The following is a 17740-nucleotide window of genomic DNA, read 5'->3' as shown; positions in this document are numbered from 1 at the left end:
GCCCAGACGGCTTCTGATGCTCAATCTTTGACTTCTGACAAGTCAAACAAGAATAAACAAAACTCGCAATTTCTCTTTTCATTCCCGGCCACCAAAATAACTTTTTCAAATCATGATACATCTTCGTAACCCCAGGATGAATACTCAGGCCACTACGATGTCTTTCTTCAAGAATACTTTTCTTAAGTTCGGTAACATCCGGAATACACACCCGATTACCAAAATTCAAAACACCATTCTCATCAACTCTGAATTCACCACCTTGACCTTGATTCACTAGAGTCAACTTATCAACCAAAAGCACATCGGATTTCTGACCCTCTCTAATCTCATCCAGAATACCACTCGTTAACTTCAACATTCCCAATTTAACACTATTGTGAGTACTCTCACACACCAAACTCAAGTCTCTAAACTGCTCAATTAAATCCAATTCCTTAACCATTAACATAGACATATGCAATGATTTCCGACTCAATGCATCAGCCACTACGTTTGCTTTACCCGGATGGTAATTCAAACCAAAGTCATAATCGTTCAGAAACTCTAACCATCTCCTCTGTCTCATATTCAGCTCTTTCTGATCAAACAAATACTTTAAACTTTTATGGTCACTGAAAACCTCAAATCTTGACCCGTACAAGTAATGCCTCCATAACTTCAGAACAAACACCACAGTTGCCAAATCTAAATCGTGTGTCGGATAGTTCCTCTCATGAACCTTCAGTTGTCTCGAAGCATAAGATACAACCTGCTTATTCTACATCAAAACACCATCCAAACCCAACAATGAAGCATCACAGAAAACCTTAAATGGTTCCGACGGACTTGGTAATATCAGAATAGGAGCAGTAGTTAACCTTCTCTTTAACTCTTGGAAACCTTCTTCACATTTTGAGTCCCAAACAAACGCTTGCCCCTTTCTAGTCAACATCGTCAACGGTAACGCCAACTTAGAAAATCCCTCAATGAATTTCCTATAATAACCTGCAAGTCCAAGAAAACTCCTTATCTCAGAAACTGACTTCGGAGCTTCCCACTTAGATACCGCTTCTATCTTAGAAGGATCAACAGCAACACCACCTCTTGAAACCACATGACCAAGAAAACTAACCTCTTCTAACCAAAATTCACACTTGGACAGTTTAGCAAATAACTTCTTTTCTCGTAGAACTCCTAAAACCACTCTCAAATGTTCAACATGCTCTTCTTCAGATTTCGAATACACCAAAATATCGTCAATAAACACCACAACAAACTTGTCTAGGTACGGATGGAAAATCCTATTCATATACTCCATAAATACCCCAGGCGCATTAGTCACACCAAAAGGCATTACAGAATACTCATAATGTCCATACCTTGTTCTGAAAGCAGTCTTCTGAATATCCTCAGTTTTCACACGTATCTGATGATACCCCGATCTCAAATCTATTTTGCTGAACACACTCGCACCAACCAACTGATCCATCAAATCACCAATCCTCGGCAAAGGATACCGATTCTTGATCGTCACTTTATTCAGTTGCCTGTAGTCTACACACAACCTCATAGTACCTTCTTTCTTCTTAACCAATAACACTGGTGCGCCCCACGGTGACACACTCGGACGAATAAGTTTCTTATTCAACAGATCTTCCAGCTGACTCTTCAATTCAGTTAACTCAACAGCAGACATACGGTACAGAGCCATCGATATCGGCCTAGTACCAGGTACCAAATCAATCGAGAACTCAACTTCACGCTCTGGCGGTAATTCATTCACTTCTTCAGGAAACACATCAGGAAAATCACACACCACGGCTAGATCGCAAATCACCAGTTTATCTTTAGCCTCCAAAGTCGCTAACAGCATAAACAACTCTGCTCCATCTGCTACTGCCTCATTCACCTGCCTTGCTGATAGAAACAAACTCTTTCCTTCCTCAATCTCAGGAAAGATCACAGTCTTATCAAAACAGTTGATATAAACTCGGTTAAACACCAACCAGTTCATACCCAGAATAACATCAATCTGCACTAGTGGAAGACACACGAGGTCCATCCCAAAGTCTCTACCAAAAATACTCAAAGGACAATTTAAACAAACTGAAGTAGTAGTCACTGAACCCTTTGCAGGAGTATCAATCACCATACTACCATGCATCTCAGATATCTCTAATTTAAGTTTCACAGCACAATCCAAAGATATAAAGGAATGAGTCGCACCTGTGTCAATAATAGCTACAAGAGGAAAGCCATTAATATAACACGTACCTCGGATCAAACGATCATCTGCAGAAGTCTCAGAACCCGATAAAGCAAAGACCTTGCCTCCCGACTGGTTCTCTTTCTTCGACTTAGGACACTGTGGACTGATATGACCCACCTCTCCACAGTTGAAACAAGTCAAAGTCTTCAACCGGCACTCTGCAGCCAAGTGACCACCTTTTCCACACTTGAAACACTTCTTCTCAGTACTGGTACACTCATGGATATGATGTCCAGCCTGACCACATCTGTAACACTTAGTAGGGGCACTGGAGTCTCCCCCACTAGGTCTCTTCATCCCACTCTGTCTCTGGAAACCTTTGCCAGTTGCATACGGTTTCCCACGATCATTCTGATTCTTGCCTTTCCTATCAACCCTCCGCTGATAGCTCTCCGCTCTGGCCTTGGTATCCTGTTCAAAAATCCTGCAACAGTCAACCAAGTCAGAAAACACTCTGATCCGCTGATACCCAATAGCCTGCTTGATCTCGGGACGTAACCCGTTCTCAAACTTCACACATTTTGAAAATTCCCCAGTAGCCTCATCATAGGGAGTGTAATACTTCGACAGCTCTGTGAACTTAGCAGCATACTCAGTAACAGACCGGTTGCCCTGCTTTAATTCCAAGAACTCTATCTCTTTGTTTCCTCTGACATCCTCTGGAAAGTACTTCCTCAGGAATCTCTCTCTGAACACCGCCCAAGTGATCTCAGCACTCCCAGCAGCTTCCAACTCAGTGCGGGCAGCAACCCACCAATCATCTGCTTCCTCTGACAGCATATGCGTACCGAACCTGACCTTCTGGTCATCAGCACACTCAGTCACTCGGAAGATCCTCTCGATCTCCTTCATCCACTTCTGAGCACCATCTGGATCGTATGCTCCCTTGAACATTGGAGGATTGTTCTTCTGGAACTCACTCAGTTGACGAGCAGCTCCCAATCCCACAACATTCGGATTCCCTCCAAGTACTCCAGCTAGCATACCCAGAGCCTCAGCAATCGCAGCATCGTCTCTACCTCTTCCAACCATCTCTATTTTGAAAGCCCAACAAGCTAAAACAATAAGTACCGATAGGGTTACACAACACCTATCCCGTACAGGGAAACAGAATAATTACGACTCGACTCGACCAACTATGCTCTGATACCACTAATGTAACACCCTTGTAAAATACCCCAAAATTAATTAAAACAACAAAATATAAATCAGAGTAGATATGCAATTTAAGGGTGTCACACTTGACACTTCACACCATTCACCAAAATAGCTTGTCATGCTCATTTATTAATCAAAGTAAAACATTGCACAGTTCGCAGCGGATAAAATCTAACAACATGCAAACCATGTAACACATTACATGTAAAATTATTCAACAACCAAGTGAAAACAAGGTAAACATCCCGTCCCGATATTACATATACAAGAGCATGACCCACTAAGGAACTACACTAGACTCCAAGCACTAGCTTCTACTCAATCACTGCTCGTTACCTGAAACATAGTTGTAAGGGTGAGTTCCTCAATCGATATAATAAGCATTATAAAATATCATGTAATGTTAAGTAAATTAACACATTTCATCACCCTAATCATATCACACATTCAGCAACGGCAACAACAACTCATAAACATACTCAACACCAACACAAAACACACGTATAATATTGGAATACATCCATTCATATTATACGCCATACACACATTATGCAATGAGACTCCATGCATGCGGTACCGACTATTCGTGAACACATAGTTCAACCTCACCGATCAAACCCAGATACGGCTACCAAGCTCACTAGTCCCACTCATTTGAGACCTAGTGACTCACTCACTAATTCCTCACCATGGGAATTAGCTACCACCATAAAGGCCATGTTATGCACGCTAAATCACCTAGCATGCAAACATCAACAACAATCCACAACAACTCACTCACTAATTCCTCACCATGGGAATTAGCTACCACCATAAAGGCCATGCTATACACGCTAAATCACCTAGCATGCAAACATCAACAACAATCCAAGATAGACATATGCTCACACTCTAAGCCATAAACAGTCCATTCACAATTGCATACATAACAGATACATTCACAGCATTATGCATACCATCATACATCATCAGCATGTTTATCACAGAATCATATCATATCATGCCCAATAATAAATCACAGTATTAGCACACTCTACTAATACCTATACTGCTCAAAACAACGGGAAATGATCCCTACTATATCATACACTAATATAGGCCAATCGTCAAATATGTACATAACATTTGAACATCAATTTTCCACTTTTCCAACAGTGTTAACCGGTTAACATCCTGGGTTAACCGGTTAACGCAACACAGAACACGCTTTCTGGCAATTTTTAACAGGGTTAACCGGTTAACGCCCTGGGTTAACCGGTTAACGCAAGACAAACAACAATTTTTCATAATTCGTAACAGTGTTAACCGGTTAACACCCTGGGTTAACCGGTTAACGCAGAACAGAAAGTTGTTCCTGCGCTAACACGAAAATAGAATGCAGATTTCCCGCATTTTCCGCCGTCGGAGGACTTCCGGACCTCCGATTTCGATTCCGTAAAAAGCTACACGTCCAGCAAATTACGACTTACCCAATTATTGATTCAATTACAGTTTTAACATAACTTATCCATCACAATTTTGCAGCATTCATCATCCAAATTAGGGTCGATTCAACGGCTTATCACTACCCATTACATGTTAACCCATAATACCCATTAAACGACGATAAACCCCCCTTACCTGAGTTAATCCGGCGAATCCTTTAGCTTCAAGCTTTTCCCTTCTTCAATCCTCCTTCTCTTGCTCTTCCTCTTTGCCCTTCTCTCACTTTTCTGTCGCTTCTCCCTTTTCACGTGAAAAACCCTTTTTACCAAATGGGACCTTTTACTGATTTCAACTTTTATATTCCAATAATAATAATCCAATAATATCCCAATTATTTAATTAAATTAATAAATATACTATTAACTTAAATTAAATAATTATCATATTTTATCGGGGTGTTACAACTCTCCCCCACTAAAAGAGTTTTCGTCCTCGAAAACATACCTCAAGCGAATAACTCTGGATAAGACTCCTTCATCTGACTCTCAAGTTCCCAAGTCACATTGCCACCTGCTGGTCCTCCCCATGCTACCTTTACCAAAGCAATCTCTTTACCCCGCAACTGCTTCAACTCTCGATCCTCGATCCTCATAGGTGATGTTTCAACAGTCAGGTTATCTCTCACCTGTACATCATCTACTTGGACTACATGTGACGGATCAGGAATGTACCTCCTCAACTGAGACACATGAAAAACCTCATGCAAATTCGCAAGCGACGGCGGTAAAGAGATACGTTAGGCTACCTCCCCTATCCTCTCCAAAATCTGATAAGGACCAATAAATCGAGGTGTCAACTTCTTCGACTTCAAGGCTCGACCAACCCCAGTTATCGGAGTAACACGAAGAAACACATGATCTCCCTCTTGAAACTCAAGTGACTTCCTCCTCTTGTCGTGATAACTCTTCTGACGACTCTGAGCAATCCTCATCTTCTCCTGAATCATCTTAATCTTTTCCGTAGTTTGTTGAACAATCTCTGGTCCAACCACAACACTCTCACCGGACTCATACCAACATAAAGGTGTCCGACATCTCCTACCATACAAAGCTTCAAACGGTGCCATGCCAATGCTCGAATGAAAACTATTGTTGTAGGTAAACTCAATCAAAGGTAAATAACAATCCCAAGCACCTCCCTTTTCCAAAACACAAGCCCTCAAAAGATCCTCTAGTGACTGAATCGTCCTCTCAGTCTGACCATCAGTCTGCGGATGATATGCAGAACTCAATCTCAGCTTAGTTCCCAAAGCCCTCTGCAAACCTTCCCAGAACTTCGATGTAAATCTAGGATCTCTGTCCGAAACAATACTCGATGGAATACCATGCAAACTTACAATTTTCTCAATATACAACTCAGCTAATCTTTAACGGATAATCCATTCTGATCGGAATGAAATGAGCCGATTTTGTCAATCTGTCAACAATCACCCAAATAGCTTCAAAATTCTTAATTGTCCTCGGTAAACCAGAAACAAAATCCATACTGATACTATCCCACTTCCACTTTGGAATAGCCAACAGTTGCATTAGCCCAGACGGCTTCTGATGCTCAATCTTTGACTTCTGACAAGTCAAACAAGAATAAACAAAACTCGCAATTTCTCTTTTCATTCCCGGCCACCAAAATAACTTTTTCAAATCATGATACATCTTCGTAACCCCAGGATGAATACTCAGGCCACTACGATGTCTTTCTTCAAGAATACTTTTCTTAAGTTCGGTAACATCTGGAATACACACCCGATTACCAAAATTCAAAACACCATTCTCATCAACTCTGAATTCACCACCTTGACCTTGATTCACTAGAGTCAACTTATCAACCAAAAGCACATCGGATTTCTGACCCTCTCTAATCTCATCCAGAATACCACTCGTTAACTTCAACATTCCCAATTTAACACTATTGTGAGTACTCTCACACACCAAACTCAAGTCTCTAAACTGCTCAATTAAATCCAATTCCTTAACCATTAACATAGACATATGCAATGATTTCCGACTCAATGCATCAGCCACTACGTTTGCTTTACCCGGATGGTAATTCAAACCAAAGTCATAATCGTTCAGAAACTCTAACCATCTCCTCTGTCTCATATTCAGCTCTTTCTGATCAAACAAATACTTTAAACTTTTATGGTCACTGAAAACCTCAAATCTTGACCCGTACAAGTAATGCCTCCATAACTTCAGAACAAACACCACAGCTGCCAACTCTAAATCGTGTGTCGGATAGTTCCTCTCATGAACCTTCAGTTGTCTCGAAGCATAAGCTACAACCTGCTTATTCTGCATCAAAACACCACCCAAACCCAACAATGAAGCATCACAGAAAACCTTAAATGGTTCCTACGGACTTGGTAATATCAGAATAGGAGCAGTAGTTAACCTTCTCTTTAACTCTTGGAAACCTTCTTCACATTTTGAGTCCCAAACAAACGCTTGCCCCTTTCTAGTCAACATCGTCAACGGTAACGCCAACTTAGAAAATCCCTCAATGAATTTCCTATAATAACCTGCAAGTCCAAGAAAACTCCTTATCTCAGAAACTGACTTCGGAGCTTCCCACTTAGATACCGCTTCTATCTTAGAAGGATCAACAGCAACACCACCTCTTGAAACCACATGACCAAGAAAACTAACCTCTTCTAACCAAAATTCACACTTGGACAGTTTAGCAAATAACTTCTTTTCTCGTAGAACTCCTAAAACCACTCTCAAATGTTCAACATGCTCTTCTTCAGATTTCGAATACACCAAAATATCGTCAATAAACACCACAACAAACTTGTCTAGGTACGGATGGAAAATCCTATTCATATACTCCATAAATACCCCAGGCGCATTAGTCACACCAAAAGGCATTACAGAATACTCATAATGTCCATACCTTGTTCTGAAAGCAGTCTTCTGAATATCCTCAGTTTTCACACGTATCTGATGATACCCCGATCTCAAATCTATTTTGCTGAACACACTCACACCAACCAACTGATCCATCAAATCATCAATCCTCGGCAAAGGATACCGATTCTTGATCGTCACTTTATTCAGTTTCCTGTAGTCTACACACAACCTCATAGTACCTTCTTTCTTCTTAACCAATAATACTGGTGCGCCCCACGGTGACACACTCGGACGAATAAGTTTCTTATTCAACAGATCTTCCAGCTGACTCTTCAATTCAGTTAACTCAACAGCAGACATACGGTACGGAGCCATTGATATCGGCCTAGTACCAGGTACCAAATCAATCGAGAACTCAACTTCACGCTCTGGCGGTAATTCATTCACTTCTTCAGGAAACACATCAGGAAAATCACACACCACGGCTAGATCGCAAATCACCAGTTTATCTTTAGCCTCCAAAGTCGCTAATAGCATAAACAACTCTGCTCCATCTGCTACTGCCTCATTCACCTGCCTTGCTGATAGAAACAAACTCTTTCCTTCCTCAATCTCAGGAAAGATCACAGTCTTATCAAAACAGTTGATATAAACTCGGTTAAACACCAACCAGTTCATACCCAGAATAACATCAATCTGCACTAGTGGAAGACACACGAGGTCCATCCCAAAGTCTCTACCAAAAATACTCAAAGGACAATTTAAACAAACTGAAGTAGTAGTCACTGAACCCTTTGCAGGAGTATCAATCACCATACTACCATGCATCTCAGATATCTCTAATTTAAGTTTCACAGCACAATCCAAAGATATAAAGGAATGAGTCGCACCTGTGTCAATAATAGCTACAAGAGGAAAGCCATTAATATAACACGTACCTCGGATCAAACGATCATCTGCAGAAGTCTCAGAACCCGATAAAGCAAAGACATTGCCTCCCGACTGGTTCTCTTTCTTCGACTTAGGACACTGTGGACTGATATGACCCACCTCTCCACAGTTGAAACAAGTCAAAGTCTTCAACCGGCACTCTGCAGCCAAGTGACCACCTTTTCCACACTTGAAACACTTCTTCTCAGTACTGGTACACTCATGGATATGATGTCCAGCCTGACCACATCTGTAACACTTAGCAGGGGCACTGGAGTCTCCTCCACTAGGTCTCTTCATCCCACTCTGTCTCTGGAAACCTTTGCCAGCTGCATACGGTTTCCCACGATCATTCTGATTCTTGCCTTTCCTATCAACCCTCCGATGATAGCTCTCCGCTCTGGCCTTGGTATCCTGTTCAAAAATCCTGCAACAGTCAACCAAGTCAGAAAACACTCTGATCCGCTGATACCCAATAGCCTGCTTGATCTCGGGACGTAACCCGTTCTCAAACTTCACACATTTTGAAAATTCCCCAGTAGCCTCATCATAGGGAGTGTAATACTTCGACAGCTCTGTGAACTTAGCAGCATACTCAGTAACAGACCGGTTGCCCTGCTTCAATTCCAAGAACTCTATCTCTTTGTTTCCTCTGACATCCTCTGGAAAGTACTTCCTCAGGAATCTCTCTCTGAACACCGCCCAAGTGATCTCAGCACTCCCAGCAGCTTCCAACTCAGTGCGGGCAGCAACCCACCAATCATCTGCTTCCTCTGACAGCATATGCGTACCGAACCTGACCTTCTGGTCATCAGCACACTCAGTCACTCGGAAGATCCTCTCGATCTCCTTCATCCACTTCTGAGCACCATCTGGATCGTATGCTCCCTTGAACATTGGAGGATTGTTCTTCTGGAACTCACTCAGTTGACGAGCAGCTCCCAATCCCACAACATTCGGATTCCCTCCAAGTACTCCAGCTAGCATACCCAGAGCCTCAGCAATCGCAGCATCGTCTCTACCTCTTCCAACCATCTCTATTCTGAAAGCCCAACAAGCTAAAACAATAAGTACCGATAGGGTTACACAACACCTATCCCGTACAGGGAAACAGAATAATTACGACTCGACTCGACCAACTATGCTCTGATACCACTAATGTAACACCCTTGTAAAATACCCCAAAATTAATTAAAACAACAAAATATAAATCAGAGTAGATATGCAATTTTAAGGGTGTCACACTTGACACTTCACACCATTCACCAAAATAGCTTGTCATGCTCATTTATTAATCCAAAGTAAAACATTGCACAGTTCGCAGCGGATAAAATCTAACAACATGCAAACCATGTAACACATTACATGTAAAATTATTCAACAACCAAGTGAAAACAAGGTAAACATCCCGTCCCGATGTTACATATACCAGAGCATGACCCACTAAGGAACTACACTAGACTCCAAGCACTAGCTTCTACTCAATCACTGCTCGTTACCTGAAACATAGTTGTAAGGGTGAGTTCCTCAATCGATATAATAAGCATTATAAAATATCATGTAATGTTAAGTAAATTAACACATTTCATCACCCTAATCATATCACACTGTCGCACCTCAAAAAATGATGATAATGCGATCCCTCGCGATAGGACGCGTAAAAAATGTTGTTCGAAACAGAGTCGCCACCGAACTTTATTCATTCCAATGAAGGAATAGGAAAATATCGAGAAAACCTTTAAAGATAAGAATAATGGTCGTCGCAACCATATTCGGGTTCGGGAGTCGATTACGCAAGGGGAAGGTATTAGCACCCCTTACGTCCGTTGTACTCAACGGGAACCTCTTAGTCTGATTTTGCTATTTGACTGTTTAATTGACTGTTTATCTGCTTGCTTCGAGTGATTAAAATTGATGATAGATATGGATGAAGACCTCAGGAGGGGGAAATGGGAGGTTTTTTATTAGTGTGCTCGCGAAGATACAACAATCTTCTGCCTACGTATCCTTATAGTGCAATAAGGAAATCAGAGCATTCGTAGTTCGGGCTACTACGAATATTGGTGGGTTTTGTTTTGATGAACGACTGTGTAGGTCGGCGTTCTAACGGCTAAACGCTGGCTTGTCTACTCTCGGGGGAGGCTCTAGCACTGGTTTGTTGTGCGCATTAGAAAGGATTGACATTGTTCTTTTTGGAAGGGTTTTGGTCACGCGGGGGTGACAAGTTGAATTGATGTGTTTGGGTTTGATGGTTGATTGGTTTCGATCGCTCGGGGGCGAGAAATTAGGTTTGACATGTTTGAGATGTTTTTTGGAGAACGACGAAAGATTGAGCAATGTGGTGTACACCAATCGTCCAATTCTTTCGAAGAATAATAAGGCGTACGCCTTCTATTCCTTTTTCGTTCGAATTATTTTGAAAGTTTGTTTGTGGATGCTGAATACGCACGGTAATGAGGCGTACGTCTCCTACTTGCTTATTCAAGGAATAATGAGGCGTGCGCCTCTGTTCGCTGTGACTTTTGACGAACAACCTCTGGTTTACCAAAACTTGTAGAATTGGGTTACTTGCAGGATCAACCACACAAATCCTAGGACATGTGCAGAACTATATGGTCTTGAATATGTTTAGAATGATTTTTGTATATTTCATTTTGGTTCTCTAATCGTTTTATGTCGAAAAGGTGTTAATTACAGCGTAAAAGAAATGATCTTGACGGAATAAAGTAAAATAGCAAAAGATAAACTAGCGAACTGTAAAGCGTCGAAATTAAAGTGCAGAAGAAGTAATAGACTGGAAGATGTAAAAAGAAAATATGAAGAACTTTGCTTTCTATGAAATAAAACTTTGAAAGAAATTGGTGTTTTACACATACATGTTCCGAATATGACTCTTTTCTCTCACACGGGTACTTTGAGTGTTTTCAGGAATTTTGTACAAGTAAAATCTCACACTTTTTCCGATAACAACTACCCTATTTATATACAAATAACATAACTGTTACTAACGGCTAAATCCTAAAACGGTGACGAACGACTTTCAATTTTTCGCCAGGTGCTTCCATGTGTCCTCTGCCAATCGTCACGACTTCTTTGAATTTGAATTTGAATTTGTATTTTGAATCGAAATGACGTCTTCCTTCAGGCTTTCGTTTGTCGAATTGTTGATGCACTGCAATGTTTTTCCATGTTTGTCAAAGATGTCCCCCCTAGCTGTAGATATCCTGTCGAAATATTGAGACCTCCGTTTTGTCGAAGTGTCGAACCAAACTTATTGGCCAGACGTTGATCTCATGTCATCATATGTCGAAGGAATCATCCTATACACCAAATTTCATGGCGTCGAAAATGCATGTATACAAATTGCCCCCCAGCAAAGACGTTTCGACTACTTTTCACTAGAGAAACCGTCATTTGTTGTCAACCAGTATTCCGATGCCATGTCATTTAATCTTTATTAAATTCAAATCTGAATATCTCAATTTCCAATGCAGATTCATCATTACATTTCTTTCCAAAATGTCACCTCCAGCCCACGTTCACAGCCTACTTCCATCATTTCCTCACATCATGCTTTCTTTTCAACTTCCACCTCTCTATCATTCCTATCAGAAATGGCCACGTGTCCCACTAACACCATTTACACCTTGAAACGCTTCATCACACTCTTCCTATAAGTACCCATAAAACTTCTCTTTAAACCCTTTTTACTTCAGATTCTCTTTCTTCATATCCATTTCTCAAGCTTTTCCCATTTTCTGAGAAATCCTCCTAAGTTCATCCCAACAATGGCACCTCAAAAACCTTCTAGCAGCAAACATTCCAAGAGGAAACAAGATCCAGCTCTTCCCCCTGCGCATGATTTGAAAGGGGCAACTACCATTGGGAATCAGCAGTACGTTCCAGAACCTCCAAATGAGAAGGAAAAAGAATGTATATATAAATCTCAGGTACTAATCCCTGTTCTCATTTCTGGAAATTGTCATGCTATGTTAGGTCCTCTTCCAAACCCAGAAATTAAACCTGAGCGCTTAGGAGAACTTTTTCCATCTTACTTCCACACAAAGCCCATAGGCGCTGGAAGAAAACCCAAACCTAGGGAAACAGTTGCAGAACAAGACGATTCATCTGACACTGGGGATTTGGACTTAGGTTATTTAAATTGCAACAGGACTTTCAGAACCTGTCCATGGTCGAAAGACCCTTCTGACTATGTGTCTTGGTTAGATAAAGTCGAAAAGGTAAAATGGGTCTTTTGGAAAGAAGTAGGCATTTTCGACCTTATTCAATTGTCAAGAGTAGGCCCCAATATCTGCCCAAATATGCTTTTGGCCTCTCTCTATTTTTGGGATAGCACCTATAACACCTTTCACCTTCCCTGTGGGATGGTTACGCCGACCCTTTTTGACGCAGCATCCATTGTTGGTCTTCACCCTAATGGTGTAGATTTCGACCCTACTGTCCTTAATGGGGACACCATCGCTTTCGAAACTAGCCTTGCTCCCTATTCCTTATTTACATCCCATTATCATGACAAGAGCACCGACGAAGTTTCAGACGTCGAACACATAGCTTTTCTGACTTTATGGTTATCCAAATATGTGTTCTGCTCCCGCTCTCTTCAAGTTGCCAAAAGATTTATCACCATAGCCAACCAGCTTCATGCAGGCACGAAACTACGTTTGAGTGAAATGATCTTGGCGAACCTTTACGAATCGCTGAGTGAGAGTGTCCATTTTTTAAAAAACGCCAAAACCCTGGGTAAAATTAACTTATCAGGACCCTTCTGGCTTTTACAACTATGGCTTAATGCCACTTTTGAGGCCTCCTTCCCTATACGGCCTAAAATAGACGAAGAGAAAGTAAGTAGCAGGACTGTCGAATGGCCAAGGTTGGTGCAACTAACACCAACTGATGAAGGGATCAGCCTTCGACAATCTTTCCAGAGCTATGTCATGATGTTCGCCAAGAGCTATCAGTTTACTTCTACCATGGCGCCCTTTGCTGATAGGAAAATTGGACCTAAGTGGTTCACCCAACAACTGCCTTTGGAAATGCAGAAAGATGAAAATACATTCCTGAATGTTTGGGAATCATTCCTAACCCCTAGGCTCCTCTTTTCTTATCGTAACACCACTAAAAATCAAGTTTCTTTGATAGTTTATCAACCCAACCTTGTCTCCAGACAATTTGGTCTAATCCAAATCAAACCTCGACCTATATTCCCCAAGAAAGGGTCCATTATCTTTTATAATTTACTCCATACTGAAGAAGAAGGCAGAGAGTTGTCGAACAAACTGACTGATGATTCTCTTGAAATTCGACCTGTTATTTTCCGACCCTCATATCCATGTACTCCTGAGTTCGCTGAGTGGTGGAAAGATTACTACTCCAACAAGTTTTTTGACGTGGCTGACTTTACTACCCAATTGACAAACGCTTTCGCTTTTGTGCAGGATCGGACCAAAAAAGGTATTCAACGCCACATTAAGGAAATACAAAAATTTCAGAAATATTTTGAAACTGCGTATAGACCTGATGATATTAGTCGAACCATATGCGAAGCAGCGGCCGAATTAAAACGTAAATTGACGGAGAAATTTGAAAAACTGTCATTGCCTTACAATCTTTCACCAGAGGCGCGCTATGACCTGGCTTTCAGTTGTCATCCACCAAAGTTTCCTCCTTTGCCAACTGCTGACTTTGGGGTGGCGTTTGGTTTTCCACTTCCAGACTGGTTCCTTTGTGGGGTTTTTATGAAAATTCTTCGTCAAAAGTATCAAAAACCTGCTGAGCGTGTGGTTCCGACTAAGTATCATCTGGGCGAATATCCAGGACACCTTCATATTGGAATAGAACACGTTCGCGTGGAAGATCCCATTCTTGAAGGTGTTCACAGAAAAAAACATGATTTTTCCTTATGTTATTCTAACTGTCTTATCATGTATCTCTTATATTTGTTTCTGAATTTTCTTTCTTTCCTTAGCCGTGAAGATCCCTGCTAAGAAAGCTTCTGTCGAAGCGTCGCCCAGTACTGCTAAGAAGCCTTCGACAAAAGTATGGATCTTTATTCTTCTTATTTATTTTCTCCTTTCTAACACTAACTGACTTTGATTTGCATGACCAGGTAAGTCGAAAACCTGCAATAGTCCAAAAGAGAAAGAATGAAGAGGAAAAGGAGAAAGACGATGTTCCCGACGAAGGATCTGGTGACGAATCTCCAGAACTAATCCCCCCTCCTCAGAAGAAAAAGAAACTTACTAAGGTGTCTTCCCAAAGGTCTATAGTTAAAACAACTAAGAAAGATTCCGAAGGTACTTCTCCCGCTAAACTTCAGTCGAAAGACCCGGCAAGTGGGAGATCCAGTTTTCAAACTGAGATTCCTGAGGTTAGTTTCCTATCTTGACAGTATATATTCCCCTTCCCTACACCTTTCTCTAACGCTTAGAGTTATTTTCAGGAACAGGTGGATGTCGAAAAAACACCTGAAAAAACTCTGGAAGGCACAATCCTGGAAGAAGATAACCCCGCAAGTGACCCGAACAGGCAAACTGTAGCAGACTTCGACACTGCAATGGGTGAAACTTCTGAGGATGATTCTCCTCCTCATCCAGGATTAGATACTGCCACTCATGGTGATAATGCTGACATGGGGGCTAGGGTCGAAGATGATCTTGAAGACGAAGCTGCCAAAGATGAGGGCGGCCAGTCGAAGCCTACCGAGGTCGATCAAACTTCAGAGCGAAATGTTCCACCTGCTCTTGGTCAGACCCATGAGAGTGGCAAATCAACTGGTTCGACCAGCTTTTCTCGTGAGGAGCTTGAAAATCTCAAAGTGCAAAGGCCCTTAGAGTATCTGAAGGCTATGCTTAGCGCTCGTTTCAACTTTCAAGATTCTTCTCAGAGCAGTTCGACCAATTCAGGGGCCAATTCTGGAGCGTCATCGCTCAACTATGTCTTGAACAAAATTAAAACAAAAATCCTTGATGTCGATTTGTTCAAAATTTTGGAAGAGAACTCCCTTGCCCACCTTGACCTTAAGAAACTTCTGAAGCAAGTTAATGTCTTGGAGGCTTCTGCTGAGGTTGGAAGTTTTGTGATGGAGTTGACGACCCTTATTGACCTGGCCACTGCAGACCTTCTTCGTCAGACAGACCTTACCAATCAAATCTCCTCAAAATCTGAAACGCAAGCTGCTGAGTGGAATGTTGTTTCGACTTCGACTGACAAAGTCTCGAAGCTGCAAAAACTTTCTGAAACCTATGTCAATGAGGTTGCTGCTTGCGACGATAACATCCAAAAATGGGAGAAACAGATAGCAGCACTTCAAGAAAAAATCTCCCAAGAGAAAAAGCGTAAGGCATCCATTCAACAACCTAAACAGAGCGAGATCGACGAAGAATTGAGGGTGGGTATTCAACACGCGGAGAAAGCCCAACTACTTAGCCAGGAAATTGAGACTCTCTCTACTCACAAGAGTCTCTGTGATCATCGACTCCAATTTCAGAGGCAGAAATTCGCCACTTTGCGGGATACCTTTTCCAATTTTAATTTGTAGTCGAATTCATCTAGCAACTTTTGGCCCTTTGAGGCTTTGTTTGTAATAACTTTGAATGCCATTTTTATTTGGCCAGTCTTATCACAATTATGTTTGCATTTATTCTGTTATTACCTTTACTTCCTGCAATATAGGCTTATATTTTTTCAGATACTTGCCGTTTATTCTTAGGATTCTCTTATCTTTCTCTATTTCTTCTATTTCGTACGCGCCGTTTGAAAATGTTTTCACAACTTGGAAAGGTCCTTCCCATTTGGGAGACCATTTTCCCATTACTTTATCCTTTCGATCCATAGGAAGGATTACTTTCCATACAAGGTCACCTATTAAGAAGGTTTTGAATCTTACTTTCTTATTATAAAACCTTTCGACTCTCTCTTTTTGTCTTCTTATTAGGTTCAGCGCGCGCAGCCTTTCTTCGTCTAAATCGACTAGTTCGTCCATCATCATACTCCAATAAGTCTCCGACGGGATCTCATGATGCCTTTGCACTCTAACCGACTGCAAATAGATTTCGACTGGCAAGACAACATCATGTCCGTAGGTCAACTTAAATGGAGTCGAATTCGTCGCCTCTTTGGGGGACGTTCGACAAGCCCACAGGGCTTGATCCAAAGTCTTATGCCAATTTCTAGGCTTCTTTCCCACATGCTTCTTAATCAAGTTTATCACTACCTTGTTGGCTGCTTCAACTTGCCCATTGGCTTGAGCGTAGTACGATGTCGAAGTAAGGAGCTTAAAGCCTGTTTCTTGTGCAAATTTCTGCATGTTTTTGCCAGTGAACACAGATTCTTGGTCTGTCGTTATTGTCTCCGGTATCCCAAATTTGCAAATTATGTATTTTTGGATAAAGTCTATGACTGCTTCTTGGTCTACATTCGCCAATGGTATAGCTTCGGTCCATTTTGTGAAATAGTCTATCCCAACCAAAATGTACCTTTGCCCTTTTGAGGAAGCCGGTCGAATTTACCCAATTAAGTCCAAAGCCCATCCTCTAAAGGGCCAAGGTTTTATAATTGAGTGCAACTCACTTGCAGGGACGTGTGGTATGCCTGCATGTACTTGACATTCTTGACATCCCTTCGCAAATTCGATACAATCTTTCAGCATTGTAGGCCAGTACATTCCTTGTCGAAATAATAACCACTTCATTTTGTGCCCTGCTTGGTGTGCGCCACATGCTCCACTGTGCACGTTCGATAATGCTATGTAGGCTTCATCCTCACCCAAGCATTTCAGCAATACCCCTTCTGCAGTCTTTTTGAACAATTCGTTTCCGAACAGTACGTAACTCAAAGCTCTGTATTTTATCCTTCTTTCTATTTTCTGATTTAGGTCTTGTAGGTAACTCTTAATAGGCTTTCTCCAGTCTGTGACTCCTGAATCGTCTATGTTGAATATCTCAAAGTTATGTTCGTCTCCGTATCCTAACTTTATTGATTCCAGATCTGATGGGGACAACCTGGTGGACACGACTCTCCCTCTGACTTCGATGGCTTCTTCTAACCT

General features: G+C 41.5%; 1 protein-coding gene across 4 annotated transcripts in view; it reads right to left on the bottom strand.

The window, feature by feature from the left end:
• Positions 1 to 3508: 3508 nt before the first annotated feature.
• Positions 3509 to 17740, bottom strand: part of LOC127124671 (uncharacterized) — a 48641-nt gene continuing 34409 nt past the window's right edge. For 2 of the 4 annotated variants that reach the window (XM_051054174.1, XM_051054173.1), the window contains exons 2-3: positions 8682 to 9715; positions 3509 to 3745 (exon numbers count right to left, since the gene is read on the bottom strand). In XM_051054174.1, coding sequence (XP_050910131.1) covers positions 3732 to 3745; positions 8682 to 9708 — 1041 coding nt within the window. In that variant the 5' untranslated portion in view covers positions 9709 to 9715 and the 3' untranslated portion in view covers positions 3509 to 3731. The remainder of the gene's footprint in view (positions 3746 to 8681; positions 9716 to 17740) is intronic. The other 2 variants (XR_007804177.1, XR_007804183.1) reach the window with 1 other exon arrangement.

This window comes from Lathyrus oleraceus, chromosome 1, assembly GCF_024323335.1.
Source record: "Lathyrus oleraceus cultivar Zhongwan6 chromosome 1, CAAS_Psat_ZW6_1.0, whole genome shotgun sequence".
Lineage (NCBI taxonomy): Eukaryota > Viridiplantae > Streptophyta > Magnoliopsida > Fabales > Fabaceae > Lathyrus > Lathyrus oleraceus.
This window is presented reverse-complemented; position numbering and strand designations above follow the sequence as displayed.